The sequence below is a fragment of the Mastigoproctus giganteus genome, chromosome 1 (genome assembly GCF_048544385.1).
Source record: "Mastigoproctus giganteus isolate SK-2022 chromosome 1, ASM4854438v1, whole genome shotgun sequence".
In the NCBI taxonomy this organism is placed as follows: domain Eukaryota; kingdom Metazoa; phylum Arthropoda; class Arachnida; order Uropygi; family Thelyphonidae; genus Mastigoproctus; species Mastigoproctus giganteus.
Window position 1 is genome coordinate 106,054,246 of NC_143575.1, and position 27,553 is coordinate 106,081,798.

General features: G+C 37.3%; 1 protein-coding gene across 2 annotated transcripts in view; it reads right to left on the reverse strand.

Moving 5' to 3' along the window:
* The window catches only part of Pka-C3 (Protein kinase, cAMP-dependent, catalytic subunit 3), an 87,596-nt gene that overhangs the window by 25,229 nt on the left and 34,814 nt on the right, over positions 1-27,553 (reverse strand). For both annotated transcript variants that reach the window (XM_090374045.1, XM_090374055.1), the window contains exon 2: positions 7,951-8,119. In XM_090374045.1, the coding sequence (XP_090230171.1) occupies positions 7,951-8,119 (169 nt within the window). The remainder of the gene's footprint in view (positions 1-7,950; positions 8,120-27,553) is intronic.

Sequence of the window (27,553 nt, forward strand, 5' to 3'; positions counted from 1 at the left end):
AACAGCTGTAATTTTTTCGCTGCTTTGATTAATCCCGATGTCTCCCCTTCCTATTGCCACTAGAAGCCTCTGTCACCGTCTGGTGCGCGTATGCAAGGCATTCACTGGACAATGTTATAGTGCACCTTTGACACTTTTTTTTTTGGTAAAATACAACACTTGAAACCATGTTTATGCATTCCAGAGACTATAAACTTAAGGTACATGATATAGTTCCAACGAAGTTTAATCATCGGTCTATTTGGTTCAATGATTGTTGGCCTGGGAAGCTAACTATGGAGGATGAATTTCTCCCTCCAAAAATGGACAGAAAACAAATGAACAAGGCTCATCCAACTGTAAGCACATTGATTGCGCGAGAAATAAGAGCCAAGAAATCAGAGAATCAGAGGCAGAAAATGTACGCGACATTAAGTGAGCATCAACTGACTGTCACTTCGAAACAAGGGAGTGATGTTGCCTCGTGTATGTGATCCAATTTGACAGTCACCTCTTCTTGCAATGAGGAGCATACAGGGGAAAAAAAAAAAAAAAAAAAAACAACTTTAGTAATGCAATCACTGATAGTGATCCTTAGTCCATCGGAAAATATTGAACGAATACCGTTTCAATTTTTTAAAATCTATACAGAGATTAGCTGGTTGAGTGAGGATTTTTTTTATCGCATCGACTATTTTTGGTCACACTGCTTCATTCATGTGGTTTACCGTGTATGTCTGCACACGTGCGTGTTCACCGGCCAACTGTACATTGTCAGGGATGAAAAACCCGGAATACCTCTGCACGCACGTCTCCCAGGAGGGGGAAAAAACAGGGATACCTACGTACATTAGGAGAGAGTCACATAGATGATACTTTTTTATGTTCAGTCGCAGGTGGCATGTTGGCTTAATGTCACGCAGTGTCGTATCGGCACTATGGGAACAGTTTCAGGAGACAGGAACCATTTTGAAGAACTGGCCAAGATCGCCCGAGGGCTACGTCAACCAGAACAGACTACTATCTGGCTCTAACAGCAAGGTGGAACCCTACAATGTCATGTCATCAACTGTCTCTTGAAGTTGCTGAACAACAGGTGAAAACATTTCGAACCGGGCTGTGTTAATTAATTAAGTAAGAAGGTTCTATTCAAGTCGACTCTACTCAAGAAAGCCATAGCGAGTGTATAGTGTTAGGGTCAGGCGCTACTCTGGTTTCCCACATCTGCACCATATATACGCTGTATTGCTGAACTTTAATATGTTATAATGGAGCAATTGTAATTATCTGTACAGTACGTAAATAGTGGTGGGAGCGCCTAGTACAATACGTAAATTAAAAAAAAAACTCATTAACCCCAAGCCACCGCAGAGCTCGTCGAAATCAGTCCCATGAACATGTGATTTGGATCCATAACAAATGGGGTAGAGTTCTGTTCTCTGATGAGTCCCGTTTTAGCCTACGGATTCTAGACATTATTTCATCTGGAGACAACGAGGAATGCGGTACCATCCTTCCAACATCAGACAAAGTGACACTTACGCTGGAGGCGGTGTTCTTGTGTGGGGCTGACCAATAGCCCTACCCCTCTTCATTTTTTTTTTTTTTTTTTTAAAGAGAGGTACAGTAACTGCGTAGAGGTACCGAGAACAGATCCTCGAACCGTATAGGAGACTTTTTAGGGTTGTGGTTGGCCCATACTCTTCTCATACACGGTAACGCCGCTGCACAGTGCTCAAGTGGTGGAGGAGGAATATCTTAAAACTGAAGATATCCAACTACTGCGGTGGCGAGCACGATCAGCAGACTTAAAATCCAATCGAACATATGTGGGCGTCGCATTGCTCGCTGACAGCTACCCCTCTGTGTCAACTGGTGAGCTAAGGTCTGCGCTGGTGGAAGAATGGGATTTGTTGTCACAGAATCTTATAAACACCCTTATATCGAGCATGGTTCACCGCTATTAGGCATGATCATATTTTCGAGCATCTTCTATCGACACCTGTAATGTGCCTTTTTAGGGGTTCTTTACATAATGTGGGTTATGTAAAGAACCCTTAAATGCCCCTTATACCTGTCCAAATTTTCGCTTTCTGCTCATTTCATCGTTATTCTATGGTACGCCACCATTTTGTCCAGTTTTATCGCAAGCTGCACGAGTTACACCACGTTTACTACTTGTTCTGTTAACTTTGTTGAGCAGGGTTATCAAAATAATTCAAGTAATGAAAAATTTCAAAAATGTAATTTCATCTACATGTATCCTCTCCACTCCCAATCTGAAATCAATCATCTCCATTTTCAATACAACATTTAAACTAACCGCAACATCTGTGGACACACAGATACCACGGTAATCATAAGCTGTCCACTGTCATCGTGATGGTGAAATAATCACTTCCAAAAGACGTTCCAAAAGAAAAAGAAATGAAATTTCAAAACAAGTTTTCAAGAAAAGAAACAATTTACAACGGTTATCATGTGCAACCAATTTTGTCAAAATGGTTATATACATGCAATTTTGTAAATAAATATGTAATCTTTATTGTGGCACAAGAAAATACACACAGATCCCTTTATGCCTACAGAAAACCAGGGGGTTTGATCCGCACGCAAAAACTGAACGAAAGTTATTTACAGTAACATTTATCTGTTCTGTGGTGAGGAGATAGATAGCAATGTTTGGTGCACACTGAGATAACTCAGTGTGCACCAAAATAAGCAGTACTTCTAAGAGAAACAATGCTGTTTATTTGTAATGTGATACTATCAATCGGTAGCAGGCCAGATACCTATATTATTATACTTAAAATATTCAGACAACTTTACGATTTCTTACAACACGAGAGATCAATGCTATTGAAAGACACCGATGAATTCACTAATGGAACTTCATTTTTTAAGGTTAACTTAGGTCGATGTCACTAAGAATTTTGTGAAAATAAAAAAGCAATCTTTTCATGACTCAGTCAGTGACTGTTTCATTGGCAAATGAAACAGTCAACAATATTTTATCGGCTTGTTTTATTCAGAGAGTTTTATTTAGGCACGACTTTTGCTTTAATAAATTTAAGAGGAATTTAATATTAATTAGATATAGTCCGGGTCAGATAGAGAATGATAACGGACAGCGCCATACGTATTTTCATAGAAGACCCTGCCTAGACAATGTCGACGGTAAAACGTTGTCATGTTTCATTCATTATCAAAATATATGATATTGTCTACAGTAACGAAAAATAAGTTATTGGCTTCGATGGACAAAAACGCCCAGCACAGCCAACATGAGGTTATTTTACAATTAAAATCAAAGACTGCAGATTCCGAAGCATCCACTGTATTCGAAAACAATTTAACATAATAATGAATATCGATTTAAATTTCTGTAGAAGCTGAAGTTTGCTATTTCAGGAGGCAAAGCTGCAAGAAGCTCTTTGAAGAACTTCTTAAACAATGCTTCAGCTGTAAAACACGAGATGCCAAAACTCAAATGAAATCCTGTTGTTTGTGAACTTTGATATGGGATCAGTGAATGAGATCTCTTCGTATGCTTTTTGTAATCAATGACCGAAAGCAGTTTCTGCTCCGACTTTCTTAATTTGAAATTCAGGTTATGTTCCAACTTGTAAAGGAAACAATCTCGGTAAAAAATACACTTCAGGTGATCCAAACATGGACGAGACATAACCTTAGTCATCCCAGCTACAAATCGTAAGAGAAAAAGGATCTTCGAGCCAAAAAGCTCTGGCAGCTGTGTTTATCAAATTGGTGTATTTTAAGAGTAGAATAGCGATATTAAATTTACACCAACACGAAAACCTGCTTCGACAATTACTTCCCAGAATGGCTTTCCGTCCTGTTATCTTCAAGGCTGAGGAAAAGAATAAAGTCAGCGAAAAGTTATACATCCTCCCGCCTCTCCGGTGCACTCTGCGACTGTTTCCTGGATACTTGCCGTGGAGGTTTTTCTTTAGTGCTTCTACGTCACGAAACACAAGTGTTTTGTCTTTCTCGGACACAGGAATGAACCAAGCCAAGACTAATAGCTTATTCTTTAGGATAGCGCAATCAATCACAGATGACGTCAAGTCAGCTGTTGTCTGCTTCCCCATCAGGGTACTTCCACAGCGTGAAGATAAAGATGTCAAGCGGGTTTAATTTATTGTATACACATGGCGCTCCGTGCTCATCGGGGCAGCCTTGAATCACGGCCATGTAAGTGGCATCCGTCGTCATCACTTGAGATACACTGACCAGAGCCGATGTGATACGTTGTGTACGACACTCTACACACGCTGACATCTGCTTCCCAGTCCCTCCTTCCCTCCCCGTAGTGTATTCTCCAGCTGGTCATTTTATAACATATTTCATAGTCGTGACTTTAAACTATATAAACTTTATTTTGGTTGAAAATTAGGTCCAAAGGTCATGAAGTGGACTCCTCACATACATGCTGCACTAACTGTACTTTCCATCAAAGAATTTCTCTTTTCCCATCTCAGAGGCTGATTAACAAAACTCTCCTCCCACCTGTAACGTTTTATCTGTCCTTCCTCTTTACTTACTTTTTACGAAATATTTCACTCACTTTATATAACCCATCACAAAATCATGGAGGCAACTATAGTATCGATGTTTTTTTTTTGCTTATTACCTATTCGAATGACGAGAAAAACACTGAATTTTTGAGAAATTTAAAATTTATTTTAGATTGATATTAAATACTAAACAGTTCAGAAACTGTCTCTTATTTTTTAATTTCAAGTAAACCATGAATTTACTAATTCAAATATCGCATTTGTAACGTTGAAATAGTGCAATACCGAGACAACTCATGATAAAGGCTAATTTTCCTGATAAAAAACAGAATTTAACGTTGTTTTAATAAGTTCTGTAAAACTGAATAAAGCGTTATATTTTCTATTCCCATACAAAGCTTTATTCATTTATTTAAAGTAGGGAAAATTAGAATGTTTAAAAGATTAGCACCTCTACGATCTTCACTCTCCAACTGATAAACCCTCCCCATCCTTTCCCAGTTTTGACAGAATCTTTTCGTAACTTTTCCGGGGACACAGCTTCAGTGAAGATTGAGTCAACAGTCGATAATGACTTACTAATCAGAGTAACTGAACTTCAACAGGGGACAAACCAAACCCCCCTTACGTGAAGTGCGTTATCCAGTGCTTTACCTGAGTAGCCTCCACTTTCATCCAGCCTGCAGGCACTTTAATAAGCATTCAGCAGAGAAAGGAGTTGGTGTTTCGACCTACTATCTAAAGTTCTAGGCCATCCACACCATAACACTACTCTCAGCACTTAATTGTTAGCATAATGCGCTTCCTCAGATGTTCTCCAAGTATCCTCCACACCGGCCCATCTGATCGGAATAGGGTATAACGAAACTTGTCATACAATGGAATGGTTTCCATTGCTCTACGAACTAAATATGTTGTTTGTTGCATGCAAGGCGAGACCGATGATTGTAATATTTGGCTTATGGACCGCCGCTCTCACAAAAAAAAAAAAAAAAAAAAAAAAACTGAGGGATGTTCTTCAGGGATTAGGGTAGCAACCTTCCGTCGTCTTCCTGTGCGTTGCTGGAAGGTGTTGGTACCGTCACGCTTCCATTTCATGATAAAGTAATCGATGATCAAATGTGGGTGGTGTAGGGTGGTAAAAATTGCACGAATCGAAATGCCAGCAATGTGACATATGACAAAAACACTTCTCTAAAAATCGCGCCTAGACTCTACATACCATGCTGAGAACTAATTGGTGTGGCTCATACGTCTTCTTTATATACCAGCCTGAATTACTTTGTTATCCGGGAAGGTCCAATGGACGGTGAATATCAGAGGTGTCTGGTTACTTTCTGGAGGGAATATAAATGAAAAAATCTGAACTGTTGAAATCAATTTGTATGATTTGCCTTCCGCTTTACAAAATAAGTTTTTGCTGCTATGAATTTGTTAAATTTGGACCTAATGTTATGTAACTAATAAGCTAATTAATTCTATGTCCTTATCAATACTGTAAAGCTCCAGGCCTGCTGTTGTAACGAGGAAAAGAAATTATGTGCTGTACACATTATTATAAATAAAGTTTTTCTTTAACTATTACCAGTTCATCCAAAGATGATCAAAGTGACGTTATCAATTTATTTTTAGAGCTTTGCGTATCGAATATATTAACTCACCTCTACAGCTGAATATAATAAGGTCTAAGTTACCTTCACTGAAGCCTAATAACACAAGTCGCGCCAATATCCGATGCGGTGGCAGTCTGTCAATGTTTAACGAAGATAAGTGTTGGAGTCGACGGAAAGGTTGATGTAAGATTATCATTCTAAATCCTTTTGCGAGCATAAATTCTTTTTTAATATTGTCACAGGTGAACTGTAAGAGAGAAGGGCCTCATACATGTTAAACCAGAACAAGTTTAAATCCAGCTCTGATTGCATTGATTGCCAACAAGGGCCAAATACAGCAAACTTCATTTTGTTCTATAGATCTGTTTAATAGAAGTTCAAAAATACAAATAAATTTTTCTGTTTATATTCCGGGACGATGATATAATGTTAGGAAAGTTCACGACAGAGAGAATAGAAGATAATCGCCGTATTTAATAATCATATGAGCTTGAATAACGGCCATTCAAACGCATACTTCTGTACCCTCGAACTTAACCACATGTCCATAGTGTTTCAACACTAAATGGCACACAATTTGGACGTATAAATGCACATTTTCTATATATTATAATCGTGTAAAAAGTAATATTAGTCTGATCACCATTTCTGTGGAACGCTTTAGACTTCATAGTTAACTCCTGGATTTCGTCGAAGTTTGAGAAATTCCACTCTAGACGCAGAAATTCCATTCTAGGTAATGAAAGGACTAATAAAAAAAAAATAAAAAATAACTAGTTTCAGACAGTATTTCGCCTAGAACTGTTAATAACTGACTTTCGTTCCGCATATAGACTTCACGGATCAATATCCGTGTCCTACAATGTACTACATAAGAAGCAACAGTTGAAAGAACACGAATACAAAAAGGAAAAAAAATATAAAGCAAATATCTGTTGTTATCACCTGTAACACTTGTGTTCTTATTTTTCTCTTCCTGTTCGTCAAAAGAATCAGAACGTTAATAACAGTTCATTTAATTTAATATAATTTAATTTATTTGCTCACTCGATAAATTTTTTTTAAATTTAAGTTTTAAATAATTTAAATTCACTTTTTGATAGTTTCTGTCAATTGTTTCAACCGTGATAAAAATTAATTATCTACTCCACTAAAATTATTTTAAATTAATTAAATTTCACTTTTGCATAACAGATGGCGCCATAGTAGAAAGGCCGATACTTTATTATAAAAACAAGAAAATCATTTTAAATCAGGAAGAGTGTGTTTAGCTACCAAGATTCCGAAAAAAAATAAAATAAATAAAATAATAAACCAACTCTCACTGTTGTTTTAATAACTAGCAGTGAGATTCGAGCATAAGGTAAAAATAAATTCCTTTCAGCCTAAAAATAAGAACCAGAAATGTGTTTCATCATTAATATTTTGTTAATTTGTGAAAAAGGTGAAGGAAACACATTCAGTCATTTTAGGTATTTACATAAGTTTATCATAATAAATAGATTACCAGGAACTTGAATTTTAGGAACTTTACTTTTACTTGAATTTCAGGAACTTTACCAGGAACAGGAACTTAAATTTGGTACAGTACCGGTTCATTGATTTTTTCCATATTATTCTACGCTATCCTGTAAAAGCCTGAATAAGATTGAAAACGATATCCGGAAATGTCACCTTAGTTTAGTAATGATATTTCGTGGAAATGTTTTTTTGTTTGTGATCTGTTTGATTTCATAACGAATAACCAAGCGTCGTTCTTCACCAAGCAAATCTATCATTATGAGTTTTAACTTTTACATTGCATACAAGGAAACACTTACAAGTCGATGATAAAAGGGTGTTTTACTTGTTTTAGAATAGACTTCTCGTTTTTCACGTGATCAACTTGTTTCAATCTAATAACATCAACGATCTCCAAAATCTTCATTGCATAATATGCCCCGTCCGTCCGGTCCCTACACAGAACGACTCTGCCAAATGTTCCGGTGCCTAAAATAAGAAAATAGAAGAGATGTAAACACAATAAAGGGGGAGAGACTAATAGAAATATGTTTCAAACACACAGCATATGATTTTATCTTAATTGTTTGAAATTAAATGAAAATCCAGTAACAGTCATGGGATGTAAAGATTTTTACTGCAATAAACAGATTACTAAGAAATGACTGGTTAAAGTAAAGTAAGATAAAAGCACGCCACTGATACGCCCTCATGGTGCCTAAAGAAATTCCAGTTAATGGAGTGCTAATAAGATTTAACACACAGGAACAAGGAAGTGATCAGCTTAAAATCTCGACCGCATCCAACCTTCCATAACTCCTTTCGAGGTCCCCAATTTTATGGTTGGATGAGCTGGAGGTGGCCAAGAGAAACTGATATAGAGCTTGCGGGGCGTCGGTCTGCCACCTTAACCACTAATAAGGTATTTTACCGCTTAACTACCCACCAAAAACCGAAACAGGCTAATTATAAGCCAGTAAAAATGTAAACCATTAGTTACACACGGCTGCTTTATAAAGAGGTGTGGGAAATCAAGACGATAGCAACAGAAAACAGGGAATGATCAGATGCAGATTACTAAAGTAGCGATACTGCAAGCTCGTTCCACTTTATAGAAAGGAAACTGGAAATAGGAGAAAACAACGAAGAGAAAAGAAAGTTTGATGTAGGAAGGAAAAAAGATGTAGAATTTCTTTTACATACAACAATAACCTTTTTTGTATATAAACATCGAGGAGTCTTTTGACCAGATCGGTTTTTAAAAAGAGAATTCATACACTTCACATCAACGTGTCAATTCGTATTTCTAAACTTTATCTATATATTCATCTGCTAGTAAGAGAAAGTAGATTTAAAATGTAAATCAGCATTGTTCTAGGAATTTATCAAATTTGGTGTCATTCAAACTTCCTGACAAGCACAATTAAGTTTTTGTATTTTGTAGAATGAACTTAAGTAACTCACTAATTGACTTACTGTACATCAAAAGAGGAATTCTGAGCAGATGACTGCAAGAGGCCGATCGTTGTGGTTAATAACAATAATAATATTATTATTTTTCCCTGGTAGGGGTTTCCACCCCGTGACGGATACTGGTACCAATTGTGCCTGGTGGTTGGTATGTCCGGCTGTTATGGTTAGTCGAGGAACTCTGACTTTCCTACAGGTAGTCAGAATTTCTACTTCTGGACTTCTTTGTAGGTGTTCACAGGGAGACCTATTACTGCTAGGCTCTTATGTCGGGTCTTTGGCACCATACTGGTGGTTGACACGGTGATCGTGATTGTCGTTACTTGTTACGTACGCCACATCTCTTTGATCTCCTGTTTTAAGTCCGTGCACAAGTGTAGAGCTTGATGTCATCCATATACAGGGTTGTTAAAATTAAAGTATCCCTATGTAGAGGGCTCTGGAGCGAGTTCTAAGACTCGTACTCAAGAGAAATTTGAACAACAGGTACAATAAAGAATGCGCTCGCCATTAATTGGAAAAAAAAATTGTTACAAAATTTGTCACTGTATGGCGCGTAACTATAAATAAAAATATTTTCTGTTTATACTCCGGGACGACCACACGGTCAGAGGAGTTCACAAGGTAGAGAGAATACAACAAACACCGTATTCAGCAGTCACGGGCTTGAACCCGGATCACTCAAGGCACGTGTACTTATGCACCGGTGCGCTTGACCACTCGGCTACTTGGAGCTATCCTAGTTACGATTATGCCAATAACAAGTTATTTGCATAATTGCAAGTTACTGCCACAGCGCCACTACTCAGGTCTACTGTACTGTATAAAAGCAAGCAGTCTCTTCAAAATCATACAGTAGATGTTTGCACTACAACAGCAATGCTAACAACGTTGCAGGAAAAGGCGCTATTAGTGAAGCTGTACTATCAGAACAGCAACGATGCAGCTGCGGCTATCAGAGAATTCCGGCGTCAGAAGACGTGGACCTATGACTGTTTGTGCTGTCCACAAAATGATTGCGAAATTTGAAGCGACAGGACATCTTGGTGTTCAACCAGGTAGAGGTCCAAAATGAGTGGACTCCTCTCGTGTTGAAGGTGTGGCTATGGCTGTCGTGAATTTATCAAGTCAATCTCCATGTGGTAGCACAAGTGTTCCAGCTGTTTCTCGTGAAGTGGACATGCCGTATTCCACTGTAAGGCTAGTAATGAGTTAGATGTTGCGGTACTGTCCTTACAAGATGCACATGCTACAGCAGCTAAAGCATGGTGATGTAGATATTCGTTTCACATACGCACTTCAGTTTCTGGCGCGAAAGACAGTGGATATCACTTGGTCATGGAATATCCTTTGGAGTGATGAAGCCCAATTCTGCTTAAATGGACAAGTGAATACGCACAACTGTCGCATTTGGGCAACAGAAAACTCTCCAGTTATCCAAGAGGTCCCGTTGCATTCTCCAAAATTTTCCATAAATCAAAAATCTTCAATATTTAACCCACGCAGTGGGTTAAATATTGAAGATTTTTGAAATTAACAAATATTTGTTGTTTACGAGTCGGGTTGAGAGTACGAAGTACCCGATCTTCACACCTGTTGCAAGATCTGATAACTAAAACTCAGAGATGTAAAATTAAACAGAAATCAAATCAGAACAAAATTTAAAATGAACAATTCTAATACACAAAACGCACTGTGCCAAAATAATAAAAGTAACAGCATTTCAGAAATAAGTAACCCTAAACCTTTTTTGAGCAATTAACTGTTGGAATTATATGACGAAAAGTCCCAAAAAATAAGATATATAACAGAAAGTGTCATTTCCTTACGTGGAGGGATTGTAGTATGTACAGCAACAGTTGATTCCACGTGCATTTATGTGCATTCGACAACATTGCTAACAAGGTAGTGGTAAGAGGACCGTGGAAAAACGTGTGCTAGAAATGATTGCTATTACTTATTGTCTCACTGGATAAAATGTGGGAATAGACCAGAAATACTGCGTAAATGTGGCATCTTGCTTAATTACGCAAAAGTCCTGCCAATATCTGTAACAAAACTTTTCTGTTTGTGTAGCAAGATGTCATACATGCGGGTTATCTCTAGAATCTAGAGATAACCCGCATTTGCAATATTCACAACATCTAGATGTTGAGAACATTGCAAACGGCTAGTTAATAAGGGACGGCTGTTGGCAGCCATTTATTATCCGTTTTCTACAAATATGCATACGTTCCGTTTGAAGGAGGACAGCGTATATGGACAAGGGCAACCGAAATGACAGATCGACCTTGAACTAATGAAGACATCATGCAGGCAATGACTGTCTGCATATAGTCGCTTGAGCACGAATTCTTCTAAGCGGGTAACCATGAAAACGATCACTGGTGAAACAAGTACAGTATCTATATAATATTATGACGTCTTCAATCCACGTGCACAATTGCAGCCCTATGTCAATAAATAACTCATTTTTGTATACCTCGTTTTCCAGATGGAAGATAAATATATGCACCACTGCTTAGATTTAACATCAACTAACTTTGGATAGTGGATGATAAACTCGCTCCTCATTTATTGCATCATTTCTACTGAGAATTAATGTTGAAATTAATATTTTAAACAATCACACATCACCTCAAGACCGTTTCTCTAACTGTGTGGGATCCGCACTTTGATTACTCCTCTTCCTCCATTCCTTTCCACTAACGGCTATTTCCTCTCTAAAACCACATTCTTCCGCATCTCTTATTTCCCGCCATCTTTCTTGGACGCCACCTTCTCTGCTGTCCTACCTGTATTATTATAATCTTCTTTATTGTATTATAATCTTTGATTTTAGTCTTCTTTGTTGGCCGCTCTTTAATGTCTAAACCACTTCAAGATGACGAGCTGTTGTTGTTGTTGTAGGGTTTTAGGGGCGTCCACGACTAAGGCCTTATTGCTCCGCGCATATTGTCTGTAAATTGTGTGTACTGAGGTCGATTTTCTGTTTGCTAGACTAACAACTGGACTTTTCAGGAGAAAAAAAAAAAAAAAAAAAATCAAGCTACCTCGCCTGAGACCGACTAACTCAGCCACGTTGTTAAAAAAGGCCCATAATGATTCCTCCTGTCATCGACGGGACTTGAACTCAGGTTATTTCCACCACGTGTAGGGAGGACGGCGATTCTACCAACTGTACTACACTCGAGAGCACGATGAATAGTAAAGCGGCAGGTATCAGTTGGAGGCGCCATCCATCCATCCATCCATCCAGAAGGAATAAGAAAAGGGGAACAGGGGTGTACCCTAGGGAAATGGAGATGCTCGTTCCTCCCTAGAGGGAAAACAGATAAACCATAGGAGCAGAGTATCCTATGTTGCGCCAAGGGACGGGCGTTGCGGTGGTAAGAGGACAGTGGCGAAACTACCACACAACTACGTCAGCAGCCCCCGATTTGGTATGGATGTCAAAGATCACGTGGCCAGTATTTACAGTTTTACCAATGAATGACACTTATACAAACCGTCACTGTCATGAACAGAAATACTGCAGGTAGAAAGGTGTGTGGCGTTATTGTAGCCAGTTATCCTACATTTTAAAAGTTTACTTATTATATGAAAGTATGAGAGGCCTATGATTTAGTCAGAAAGGCCTTCACCTAACCAATCGAGTACCAAGTCAACGTTTAGCTATATGATTCTAGATGATTTTGTATGGCAGCAGTAAACACTAAAACTTCAATATGTTTCTTCCATCATGAAGTAAGATTGATATCTTCTGAAGTTATGATGAACGTCATGGCGAGATCTAATATTCCAATAAGTTCGGTCCACCCGACCGAACCTATTGGTAATCTCTAGGAGTCTTCCGAATCAGCTAGTGTATAATCTCGCTGCCTCTACTCTACCAGATAGGACTGGTGGGAGTCCAAGTAGCGTGTATGCGGAGGACATTGTCGGGGCCATTTTATGTCAAGGAGCCAGGTACATTCTTGCCATATCCAAAAATTTAATTCATACAGCATGTCCTCCTCACCTTTTCTTATTACTGAATACATCATGATTACAAAACTAATAGAACAAACTTATCTGCGAAAAGATCTAAACCTCCCAAAACATTTCCTCGTTCATGTCACAAATATACGTTGTCTCAGTTCTAAACTCAGTGATGTCCATTTCTACTTACAGTCTGTCAAACCCAATGTACTTTTTTCTGACATCCCGGTTATCGGTTGATTCAACATAGCTCATCTCAGTTGTCCGAATTATTCGCTGTATGATTCCTTTCGCTTCAAATGTGGTATTTGTGCATATCTCCACTCTGATATTCCCTGTTAGAGACTTAGTAATTTGGAATATTCTCTTTTCGATCTTCTCTGGCTTAAAATCTTTCTACCACATTGTCAAGTTCATCTGTTACCGCTATCGTTCTCCCAAATCCGCTAATCCAAATCTGCTCTTTGACTTCCCCTCTTTGAAACTTGACTGACTCCATTTCAACTTTACTAACAGTGAGGTAATTTTCCTTGGTGATTTTAATGTTCGCAACTCCAGCTGGCGTCCGTGACCCAACTGGTCGGGATGCGAGGCTTTTGCAATTACTAATGACTTCGCACAGATTGTTCATTTACCAACCCAAATGCCAGACAATCCTAACCACACAGCCAACACGCTTGATCTTTTTCTCACAAACAACTCTTCTAAATACACGGTCGAAGTGAGTGGTCCTCTAGGCTCCTCAGATCACAACTTAGTGATGGTCTCTTCTCCAATGGAGCCTTTCGCTCATGGTCATTCCCTTTGGCATTAAAAGAATGCAAAGTGGGGTGGGTTATCTGAGTTTTCTTTTCCTTAGTCGGATTACTGTTTTAAAACGTCTGATGTCAACGTTTGCTCGGATCGTGTCAGTGAAATTATTTTGTAGGGAATCCTTTATTCCACCTTATAATCTCGTCCTTTATCTAAACCAATAAATGTGCTAAGGCTGTTCAAGAGAAGAATGTTGCATATCATATTGGCTTGCTCCCAAATCTTCAGTTTCATTTTCTGCCTACACCAAAGCGCGTAACAATTGTAAAGCAGTTATTAATCAGTCTAAACTAGATTTCGAGCAGGCTAGGAGTAGTAAACTTGCTTCTTGTCCAAATGGAAGCCGAGCCATCTGGTCTCTTGCCAAAGTTATTGGCTGCAACGTTTACCCATCTTTGTTCCAACCTTTGTCAAAACCAAATGATTCTATTGCCACTACAGCCAAGGGTAAAGCTGACTTACTGGCATCCTACTTTTCTTCAGCTCGAGTATTGATGATCTTGGAAAACCACCTCCCACCATTCCCAGCAGTTCCATTCAATGCCTCAAGCGGTCTTTCATCAAAAGGATGTCAGTAGGATTTTGACGAATCTTGATGCTAAGAAATCTCCAGGTCCTGATGGTATTTCTCCACTTGTTCTCAAAACCTGTTCTCCTGAACTTACCAGACTTATTCTGTGCTGACTTTTTTCACTTTCTTATTCCGAAGGTGTTTTTCCTTCTGCTTGAAAATTTGTTCTTATTCAGCCAGTTCTTAAAAAAGGGTGACTAAATGGTCTCATCCAATTTTCGTCCCATTGCACTTATTTCTATTCTTTCTAAAGTTATGGAGAAATCAATAAACCGAAAACTCTTAAACTATCTAGAAACCTTCCATCTCATCAACGATCGCCAGTATGAATTTCGTCAGTGTTGATCCACTGGTGATATTCTGGCTTATGTTTCCCACCTGCACAAATTCAATGGAAAAGTTTGGTGAATCTCCAGTAGATCGCAAATCCGCCCTACCATAGAATATTGTTCCCACATCTGGGCGGGGTCCCCCAAACTTGTCTCAGGCTTCTAGATTCCATTCAAAAGAGGGTGGATGATATTGGATATTTTACTGGCGCATCAGCTTCTATGGCTATAATGCGTAGGGTGGATGAGTTAATTAAGGACTCATCTCTAACAGTCTCTCCACTCTGTCTCATAGACGTTCTGTTTCTGCTGCATACTTTTTCTACAGATAATTCCATGGGTATTGGTTTCTATAATTCCCGCTCTCTTTCTCTTTCAAAGCAGTCCAAGCATGTTTCGCAATCAGTCAACATACTTTTACTGTTGAACTTCAAACTCAGAGAAGCAACTTTTCTTCTTTCTCATTTATTCATTCAACTTCCGTTTTGTAGTACTATAGGTTCTAAAAGGTTTTAGGTTCTAATACCTTTCTTGTTCGAGGTTTCATAAAAAAAAATTAAACTAGGACTAAAATATTAATGCTTGTCATTAAAGTTAATTAAATTGTATTAACTTGTCATTAAAGTTAATACAACGTCAATTGCTTGACTCGTGATATCTTTGTTGTGAGATAGAGAAAAGAAAGACTTCTCTATGTATTAATTTTTTTGAGTTAAATTTCGTAAATATAACATCACAAGGGCACGGCATAGTTAAGAGGTTGAATTGTTCTAGATTAGCCTAAGCCAATTTTAGGACAATTTTAGTGTATTCTAAAGGCCGTTTGCCGTTTCTCGGAATGAAACACTGGAAATACATGGGTTCCAATCGATGGGTCGAAATTTTGAGCTGTCTTTCACATGACTTAGTTAATTCGTCTCGATTTCAAATGGTTTTGCTCTCCCAGAAACCCTTGTCATTGATCCTGCAGAACAGATACGATATATCGACACTTCAAGGCCTTGGCTGCCGCATCGCAAATTGAAAACATCCAACCAAAAACGAAGTGCATGTGATTTCTTTATTGCGATATGGAAATCATTTAAAATACCCATAATTTCATGCCAACAGAATATGTTGTGCTGGAAAATTTCTTCCAGCAGAAACATTGGTATGAAGTAGACAATTGTAACACGGGAGGGAACATCGTATTTTCGATGACCTGAAAAGCCGATGCTTATTAGATTGCGTAATTTCTAATTACTTAATTAGAAGTATTGCTCACAGTAAAATTTAAAAACTTAAGAGTCCCTCCAACCTCGTTTTGCTGTATATAAGGTTTAGACGTATAAACCTGCTACTTCTGCTTTGAAGAAGTACGTTACTTCCTGAGTCTTGAATCCATTCAAGTAGTCAACGTAATACTTGGAGATCGGATGACTAAACAAAGGCTGTTGAAGGCAATTTATAAATCCGTGATCACCTTTCGTAGATGATTTTCTTTTCCGCAGTAACATCCCCTTGAGCTGACAACAACAGTCAAGTTACATGCTTTGGTGTGTAGCAAGAATGTGACCCAAGATTTAAATTACAGAGAAGAGTTTGTTAATCAGAGCATGTTATAACAGAACCTGTTTGAGTTAATGCCGTTTGTATATTTGTAACGAGGTCTAACTACTACAATGGCAAGTCTCGAAGTTTTTAAAAACTGGTTTTATCGGAACTAGAACTGTTGACGATGTCCTTCGCCCAAACGATTGTCCTTTTGAGCTTTCTCAACTTACCCACTGGGAATCAAGTCAACAGATAAGTCAAACCTTTTTGGAGAGTGTAATGATAATGTGCAATTTGGGTTCTTAAAAAGGGGATATTTTATTCATTGTATTACACGATAATAAAAACATATTGAAATGATCCTAAAACAAAACAATCACTTTAGAAAGGCTACTAAATGTTTTTATCCTTTTGTAATTTTAGTTCAGTTGCTGAGCAACAAAGAAAGCTTACTGATGGGTTTAAGCAACTAAGTATGCCGTTATTTTTCTGGAAGCACCAACCATCGACGTCAGAGGTCTGAAATTGTATTATTCATTACACAAAGAGTGTAGCCCAAAGTAAGCGTAATTCAATTCACAGAATTGAATTACGCTTACTTTGGATAGAATCTAGTTAGCAAATGTGAAAGCATAACTTGAAAACAATAGAAGAGGCCAGTTAATCGGGTTAAACGTTATTGTGTCATACAATTTGAAAAAAAAAAAAAAATAAAGTTCTATATGTGATTATCAGATGTGAAACGTAAATAACTAATTAGTTTATCGTGATTAATTAATAATATAAAAAGATTCTTTTAATATCACAGCATGTATTTCACAATACAGTGTTCAATAAATGTTGTTTAAATTGACTGATTTCCTCGGTGAGTCTTAATAAAATCTGAAATACAACAGGCACTTTAAGGACGTTCTGTGATTAATAAAACAAATAAATAAGTTATTTATATATTTAGTAAATCAATAACAAAAATACTAGCTCTTCAAAAAAAAAAAAAAAGACAACTTTAATATATGCAGTGACTAAACGGAGAATATTTCTTTACTGCGGTACGGCCCTCGTGGGTAAAACCACAGCTGTTAAAATCGCCGTTCACCCCCACACCGGGTGAAAAAGACCAGAGTTCGAGTTCTGTCGATGAGTTGAGGAATTTTCTATGGGCCTTTTTCACAACGTGGCCAAGTTAGTCGGTATCAGGCGAGGGTAGCATGGTTTTCTCTCCCGGAAACTCGAGTTTTTCGTCCAGCAAACAGAGAATCGACATCAGAACATACGCAATTTACAGACAATATACACAGCAATATGTCCTGGTCGCTGATCCTCCTAAAACTAACGCAATAACAATAACTGCGCGTTCTCCACATTGCTCATTCATTCGTCCAACCAGCATATACTGTACAGTATATGGATAACTACGTATAAAAAATAATAATAATAATTATACTGTCGGATTTCAATAGAAATTATAAAACTCAGCAAGTATTTGTAAAAGAGCCAGATGTAAAATTTCATGAAAATCCATAGGTGCTTTACATTTGTGAACAACACCTACTAAAACAAAAATAAATAAAAACAATAAATCACAGTACATAGATGGATTGGCTTGCACACAGCGAGGATGTCCAACGACAACACTACACTCACTTTAAATGATGGCATTGCCAATATGTTGTTCTAAAATAAACATAGTTACATCATGAGTCGGGTTGGGTTGTTTATAAAACGCGACGAGCCAAGGTTAAGATACCTGCATATTGTGTCTGTAAATGGAGTGTGTTTTACAATGTCTTGCCTGTTTTGTGCTATGAATACTCCCGCCTTATCAGGGAGATAAAAAAAAATAAAAAATAAATAAATAAACATGGGAGCAGGCCCTACTATTGGCACGTTGCGAAAAAATCCCATAAAAGATCCTTAACTGGATTCGAACCCAGGTCTATTTCACCCGGTTTCGGAGGACGGCAATCAAATCACTGCAATGGTACATGGCGTAACCGCCACCCAGCCATGAAAAATTATCATTCGGCAATTTAATGTACAATAGTTTAATTAATACGAGGTAATTAATAATAAAATGTATTAGCAAACAACTGAAAAATGTTTCAAGCTGGTTAAATTACGTATTACATTCAATTTAGTAGTATTATTTGCAAAAAAATTTAATGACGCGCGAGTCCTTCAATTCGTTCGCTTCGTGCGAAATCGTGATGGTTTCTTTCAACTTTATCTGCAGAACGTGCTTGTTGACAGTACATCGTGCTTATATCGAAAGATCATCCACGGCAATTATCGGAGAGTTAATTCAATCGTCACGAATCCGTAACGCTAATCCGCTTCTCATGGTGAATATACACAAAAATAAAATACAATTAACGCAACTATGTCTATTCTAACGGTGGAGTATCAAAAGGAAATTCCAACAAATTTTCTCCAGGATAATTATAATAGGACCTTAAGCACCCATTATATCAAATAAAGAATGCTATTAATATTAAGTATCTAAGATATTATTATAAGGGAAATTTCAATGCACTGAAACTCGCCCCATTTCTTTAATTTTGCAGTTCCTTTATTAGCCAGGACTGAGGTTTGATTAAAATAAAGTTAATGCACGCAATGCGTTAACAAAATAAATTTAAGGCTGAGCTGGACAGGCATTTTGAACGAACGGAGGGGTGAAATGGGAGGTTTTTTATAAGCTTGCTTTCTTGCATCGTATGCCTCTACTAATGCTAATTTGGAATAGCTCGACAAATCTTTTTAAAAGGCCCATATATATAATTCCATGAAAAAATACTATGGGAGTAGAGTTGTACGTGTGGAAGGACAAACAGATGGACATGGTGAAGACAACAGACACATTATGCATATATGCTAATATGCCGAAAAAGCAGAGAAACCAATTAGACTATGAAGGCTAAACGATACAACGAAGTGGACTTTCATTGCATCTGTCTAAAGAAAAACAAAAAATTTCAATCACTCATACCTTTATCGTAGCTAAAAAGTGGCCATCTAATTCCACTTTGAACTTTATCAAACTACCACACTGATCACTTTGGCAGGCAATTCATCGATATGATCTGCTATAAGCTGCCGGAAAGTAAACTTCAGTAATAGCTCCAGAATTTTATTACTCTTCACCATCGTTTCACCGATTCCCGTTAGAAGTTATTTACCTCTATTAGATACCATCAATGCGTCCACAGTTGCCAAGCTTTATAGTACACACTTTTAAGCTGTTCTTTATTATGGACATCGATTAGCATTCCCTCCTTTGAATTCTTTCTAGAAGCTTTGTCTTTCTCTAAGTGTGGTTTCCAGACCTGGACCTAATATTCTTATTGAGTACGAAGTTTCTTAAAGAGTACAGCTATTTCAACGAAAATTTCATGCTCAACGTTTGGCTCAGTGAAATCCTATTAAATCTAGCAGAAAGATAGGATAAATACATCGAATTGAACACCACTGCTCTATGCGAATATTTAAAAAATATATATCTTGTTTTTAGGCAGTTATTTCTTTAAGACCCGTTAATGCTCTTTTAGAAAGGTCTGGATTCGAATCCTGCCAATGACTGGAGGAATATCTTAAAGACTTGTTCAATCAAAGCTGTTGTCGGCTGATCTCAAGCAGAGGGAATAGAGTTTCCCCCTGAGTTGTTTCAGTTTTTCAGACCACGAAACGTGCAAATCGGCCAGTGAAGAAACTTGTATAGACAAAAACGCAATGGAGAAAATGTCCCAAGATGCTGATTCAACCTAAAAACCAATAATAAACCCGTTGATGATATAAATCCGTATAGCATTATTAAAGCACAGCCTAGTTCGGTACAAATAAGCACCAAGATTCCCTTCACGGATATTGAATAACACATTTTTCCTGAAAATGGTTACTAGTAATGAATGAATCACATAATGTGGATTAATACTTATCATTTTCGGATGTTTATTTTATGTTTTAATTCCAGTTTCATACAAATGAAAAATTAGATACAGAAGCTGCACAAAACTATGGGAGGATCATTTAAGAAGTACACTCGGATCAGAAAGGTTGTAAAGTGTTCCTGGGCGTGTTTAAACAGGGTAGATTAGCCAATCAGCATTCTTAGAATTCCTATTGTCACTATACGTTGATAAAAGAAGGGCCTCCTGAGGAACAAAATATTTAGGGAAAAAAAAAATCCGATTAACGATTCAGCAACGAAAGCAAAACAGAAAAGCTCGTTACTAATTCAGAGAAACGATGGAAAAGCAGATTTAGGGACTGATGGAAGTAATTATAATCAGGCTGTAGTCAGTGCATTTTAAAACGGTAACTTATCATATAAGGGAAAATTGAATGAATAAATTAATGTGGAAAAGTTAAAATTCGCATTTCTACGGAACCTCACATATTGATTTAATTTGATGGAAGAAAGAACAGAAGACAAATGGAATGCAATAAAGAGTGGAATATTAGGAAGTGACGAGGTGGTGGAATAAAGACAGAGGAGAAGGGGAAAAACAAAGACTGAATAACAGGGGAAAGTAATTAGCAAGAGAAGTCAAGGCTAAAGTGAATTCATGTCTACAAAAGAAAGATTACGGACAATATAATGAATTAATTAAAACTACGAAGAGTAAGGACAGAGAAAAGAAAGATGATTAAGAAATCCTACCTTTCTTTCTTGAAAGATCACGCAGAAGCAATAAATAATGTGGTAAGTTATGCCCAACAACCAGGAAAATAGTTGGTAGAAATTTTGTTAGAGATAAGATGAAAGATGGGGGGGGGATTATTAATTATAAGGGGGAATGAGTAGATAAAAACATGGAGGGAGAATCTTCGTGAGATACCGAACATCAGTATTAGGGTAGAGAGAGGGCTAGTATGTATTTTAGGAATGAGGAGAGAAAACTGGTATAAGATGGATTGCAAATAAGATGTCACCTGCCAAGAAGGAAATTCTGTAGACTTTATTTTATTACTAAACGAAAAAACATGAAGTGTTTCCGGCAATACTGCTTTTTAAGGAAATTACTTGATTCGAAAACTGACGCTTCAAAAAGTTGAAAATAAATTTAGACAAAGCACAAATAATGAGAATCATTGTTTGAAGCAGAAATTTGTACAGAATAAAAACGAAAATGTAGATACACAAGTGAAAAAGAACAACACAAACTACATACCCTTCAAAAATGGAGAAAAAAAAAACGTTGGACAAGTGTTACTACTAAGATTTACAGAACAGAAGTTTATATTAGGTTAAACTTCTTGTATAAACTCACTAATAATTAAGTACCAAAGGAAGAAGACAAGAATAGGTCTTTCAAAATGTTTATTTAAAAATGGATGTTTTGAAAAATGTCAATTTTCCAAGAGTGGCATTTATTTTTTAAGTACCACTCTGCCCCCCACCCCCCTGGCCATTTCAGTGCTTAACACTTCTTAAGTGGGAAGAGAGAGGGGACGGAACAAAAATAACCTAAACGAGGCAAAGTGAAAGGCGAGGAAGTAGAATGGTGGAAAGCTTCTCGGCTCTCCTTGTCTAATAGAGAGAGAAAGAATCAAAGATAAAGTCTCAAAAGAAGGAAAGTTTACTGCTCAAGTAGTCCAGGATCTAATCACTTCCCTTGCCCAATAGTAAAAGCCTTGAACATGAGTTTTCACGTTGTTCACATTGATAAGTTAACTTGTTCACATATTAATCGTTCCTAACAAATATACAATCCTTTTTGATGAGAGAAGAGAAAGCGAAAATAGAAAAACATGAAAATCGAACAGAGAAAACAGAAATTACTATGAGTAGCCAAGTAATTTCCACGAGGTTCGAATGTCTTGTGAGAAGCTTTAGCTACAAGAATTAATCCTATTCTACCTAAAAAAAAACCGATAACAGCGACTTAGTCTGAAATCGCAGAGGCTTTTAACGATAGGAGAGAAGAAGGGAAGTGCCAGCTATTGCCCGATAGAAGAAAATCATGACGTTTGGGCTGGGAGTCATGAGTGGAGGTAACGAAATCTGCAAAAAAAGGATAATGTCAACCTTCGGAGCGACAGTGATGAATTGCTCGTTGAATGGCCAATTGGATTAGCAGTAACTGATGTCTATGACGAAATAAGAGCACCACGTTCGCCACGCATTACGAGTGGGTGATATATTGCTTGTGGACAGAAAATGTCACAGATGGAGAAAATGAAACAAAAGAATGGCTCGTCATCCGTAATTATTTACCAGTCAGCTGTATGGGCACTACCATAAACCAAAAATAAATTGCAACACCAAACAGAACTTTCCAATATTTGTTTAAAAGTGTCTACAACAACAGCAATCGTTCCAAATTCAAATTGTTCCAATTATTTCGCTCGATGGAAGCGAAAATAATGTATTAAATATATTGGAAAATAATTATATATTTTTCTAATAATGCAAAGGATATTAAAAGTGACGAGTAATTTTGCGATCCGATCTTCTACTTGAAAGAGACCCCTTACATTAAGAATCAAACGATACCTGAAAACCAGTATATAGGGCCCCTAAGTATCTACATTCGTCGTGCCTGTCACATAGTTAAGTCGTCGTACACAATCAGTAGAAATGCATCCTCTCAAACTCTGGTTATATGGGAACCTCACTTGAAGACAATCAGGATGAAACTGTTCACTTTTTTTTTGACGTATTGTGCACTGTTAGGGATGGAGAGGTTCAATTCCAGTTCATCAAGGAAGTCACGCCCTCTCATTTATTACCGAACCAACTCACATTTTCTTTGGCCCATTTCAACTAAGCTTATTACTGTTATTTATTTATTTTTATTGTCAGAAGGTGAGCCCCTCCCCTCAAGGCTTTTTATTCGGTGTTATACAATGATCGGCGAATGGCTTTAGCATTTAAAATGGCAGAGAACTATTTTCTCATTCAATTATGAGTTCACTTGAGATTGCCCTACCATTTAAGCTTATTCAAAATAACATCCTGATTGAGAACAAAAGTTTTTTGTTCTTTTTTTACCTCCTGCTGCTTCTAACTTTCCCTGACTTCTATTGGTTACCGTTTGGAAAAGATGACCACCTGCGTTTTTAAACCTTTTGGACATAATTATTCGTTGTCAACAGGGGAAAAAATTTGTTATACGGAAGATGCCATAAATTAAGGCGGAAATTGCACTCATGCTTGAAAGAAACACAGATAAATGAAGTGAGTGAAGGTGATTGGTCCCTTTATATTTCAATTTATTTATTTATTTTTGGCTGGATCTACGTAAGATTTTTCCATTGAATTATTTTCAAGTAATATAGTGTGCCCTTCTGGTGAAGGGCACACTCTGTTATACTGTATATCTACGTTTTTTACAGCTAGATCTTAAATATTTAGAAACTATCGAAACAAAACAGACAAGGAGAAAGGCGATCACTGGTTCTAGAAGAAACAGCAACCACCTTTCTCCTTGTCTGTTCCTTACAGCTGTTTTTTTTCTTCTTATATTTTATCCGGATCTCTAAGAAAGAATCTAAGAACTATTTAAAACTGTTGATACCCTTCAGTCGAACATCTGTCTTAAGTTTATTCCACATTTGAGACACTGATCATTAAAAAAGTGGCCTTCTTAAACTCGTTTTATTAGTTTTTATTACATCTCCTCCTCCTAGACAGCTTCACCTGTGTAACCGAGCCTTCACATCCAGACTGTTCTCTCCCGCAACTGCCTCAGCATAATTAGGTCACCTCGATTTTTCTAGTATCAAACAGTTAACTGATCTGTTCTCACGGAACACCTTTTGCACACTTCCTGAAACCTTGTCTTTTCTTAATTCCCTGATCAACGATTTAAAAAAAAGGGCAGTGGACTCCCAGAAGTTGATTTTATAAAGATATTTCATCCAAATATTAAAATATTATTTCAGTTTTTCAAAGGCTGGAAGAGCTCTAAGCGATTTTTTTTACATACCACACATAAAAAACAATAACTTATTATCCTGGTACATCAAAAAAAAGCTTAAAACGTGCAATTATAGTCAATATTCTTCGCAATACTAAGTGGTCATAAAAATACGACTACACTCGCTGTCGCGCTTAAATTTATGGAGACACTTTACTTCAAAATGGGAATGACTATAACAAAAGCTAATTATTACAAAAGGACACTACCATTCATAATTATTACTATTTATAAACGGAAATCACTCTTTGGTATGAATGATGTTACAAGGGATAGGCAAAGATCCCTTAACGTAATGCTTATAAGTGTGTTGTTCTTTACAGAATAAAGCTTACTTATTTCTAATACTGTTGTGTGTATATCAATGTATAAATTATGGATCCTACTCATGAAGAACCGCATTCTTTGAGTGAGATTAAGGAACAAATAATTTAGCTCCATACGTCGAACGAAAGTTCGACTTTGGTGACCTAAGTTTCCCAACTGTGTACGTTTGTACATACGCTCTTCTATCGCGGAGGAACAAAATGTCAAAGACCAACTAGCGGTGATCTCTTCCTACATAAAACCGAGTCTTCAATGCAGCTATGTTCTCAAAAAGATATTTTCCTATTTTCTTACTTCAAGTTTGATCAAATTGATCGAGTCATCAATTGTTGACTCTACTCCTTAATCTATCTTCCTTAATGAGACTGTCTCGAGTCGTTCCCTGCTGTTTAGCAACAAGCTCCAACAAGGGGAAACTCACGAAAACTGAACTTAAGTCCTCTTTAGAAAGGGGACAATTTTCGAGAGGGTACAAGACGTTTGAAAGGGATGACAGGGCATAAACTGATTCATCACCGCAATACCACGAAGTGTCACAAGATTAGGCCTGACAAACCACGAAGCGGTGTCAACTATTTTTAGTTCCACAACCCGGACAGTGTGTTGAGGACGGTCACTATGATCACAAAAGGATGAGATAAAAATAGAAAGTCATTAGCGAACGCTATGATCTAGGTTGATAAGCATCATTTAAAATGCATTATAAATGTTTATTTCTAACAAGAGTATCCTCTTCATTTCCCAGAGCTCGGAGTTCCAGAAACAAAATGGCCTCCCAGAACCAAAATTAGACTTTTCGTGGAAGAAAATTTTATGAAGAATCAGCTATAAAAAAAAAACAATGCGTTGGAAATTAATAGCCATCAGCTGTTCCTCTATCATTTATTTCGTCTGCATCACTTAAATTGAAAATCTTGCATCGCTTTATTCGGAGTTCCCCACATTCAGAATTCAGCATTTATATACCAGTATTTAATTCAATATTTTGTTAATGGAATTATTTATCAACTGAGATATTTTCTGATTGACGAACTAACGATATTGAGGACTGCATCTTTATTAGGCATCCGATATTTTTTCTTCTATTAAAGTGGAAAACTGGCTGTTTATAGGACACAAATGTCCTTTTCCGTTAGTCCAAACCCACATATACTCCTACCATCAGTTGGCATATCACTGACGCTGTCATAAACCTACGCAGTTTGACATTAATACACTCCATGCACTGCTCGATTATTCGTGGGCGGATGAATGGAGTCTTAACTGTACGGCTGGTGCCCTAAGTGCTGAAATCTCGCTGCAGTTGCCGAGTTTAATGCTGAATTTATGACGATTTTCTTGAATCACTGAAAAAAGTGCATTTCCGTTAGCAACCAGACAACAACAACAACGAAACTGAGATGCATATTTTAACACAAGCTTAATTAACGCATACTTATTTCATGGCTGTCGTGCTGTATGGCATAATTAAGTTTTTGCATTAAATATTCATGATGATCTGAACAATGAGTTTTATAACTATTTTATTCATGCCACTCTTACGTAAATTAATACAGATTTTAAAAACCAAAAGGTTTCAGTTCAGTCAACAGACTTGCCTACCAGATAGCAAAAAGGTCAACATGTGTCCCAGAAGGATCGGGATCGCGTTCATTTCCAGCATTCTACAGCAAGACATCCGCTCACAATTCCTCCGTCCGACAGTTATGAAGATTTGCGCCTTCATACCTTCTCGCGTGCCGCTGATATTGTATCGTATTGCTACCAGACACTAATAATAGTGGGTCGAATGGGGGTTCATGTGCGTCTTCTCACGTCCAACTTCGCTTGGTGATCTGTCATTTGCTCCTATAACGACCGCCCTGTGATTTATGACCGCCATCAGTGAATTAACTATTTCTTGTGTGGATCCAGTACACTTGTACACCTGTGCACAGTTTCAGCCAAGGAGCGGATTTTATTGCTTCAATCAACAGTTTAGCTATTCCTCGTTCTATGCGACTGTGACTTCTTCCATTTCAAAGAGTGTAAAAACTGAACATTGCGTTATAGCTTTATCTACATTACTCCATTCACCAGGAGACAGACACTTTCGTTTTCTGCCTTCCGGAATAACTTGCTCAGATAAAATCTACAACTGTCTGGAAAACTTTGACAAGTAATTACGGGCACACAGTTTCAAATTTCAAGGCTAAATTTTTTCATGTCATGTGATATACATCAAGATTCCACTGCATGACATCCTTTAAGGTCAGTTTACCAAATCTTTCATCTGTATGGACCAATACGAATTCTAATAGAGAGAAAATGCCACTCAGATAATCTGCGGTCAGAAATGTGCAACTCTACTGTAAAATTTAAAGAAATATCGCATTTTGTTGTTACTGATCTATGAGCATAAGTCTCTGGGCTAATCGTGGGCATGTGTGAAGGCGCATTAATTTGTTTTTAAAATGCCATGAGCGATGAGAAATGCAGTACAATTTACAAGCAAAAACTTGTTTTCAAATATTTATAGTTAAATTAGAAATTTAATGATTAGCACAATACAAAAACGAAGCCAATTTAAACGACCAACAAAATCTTGTTATTCACAATGCATACAGAGGTATACTAACAGTGAAAAAGTCCTAGGTATTACCTTCATTAGTCGTTTCTATTTAATTTCATCATTTATTTTAAACATTAACACGTCATCAGAACAATAAAAATTCACGCAATTAATTTTATGTATTATTTGATAATAAAAATGGCTTTATTTTATATAGTTTTAAAAGGAGAATCAATCACTAACTTTCTCGAAACTTTAAAACGTGTGCAACATGCACAGAACAATGGGAATCAATTGGACATAGTCTTCCTTGACATGACATCCAAGATGCATGTGATAGGCCCTCAGTCACTGGCTTTCAAAATCCTCCAGAATCATTTCCACAATTTCCCCACGTGTCGATATCCTCACGGCATCAATAACCAA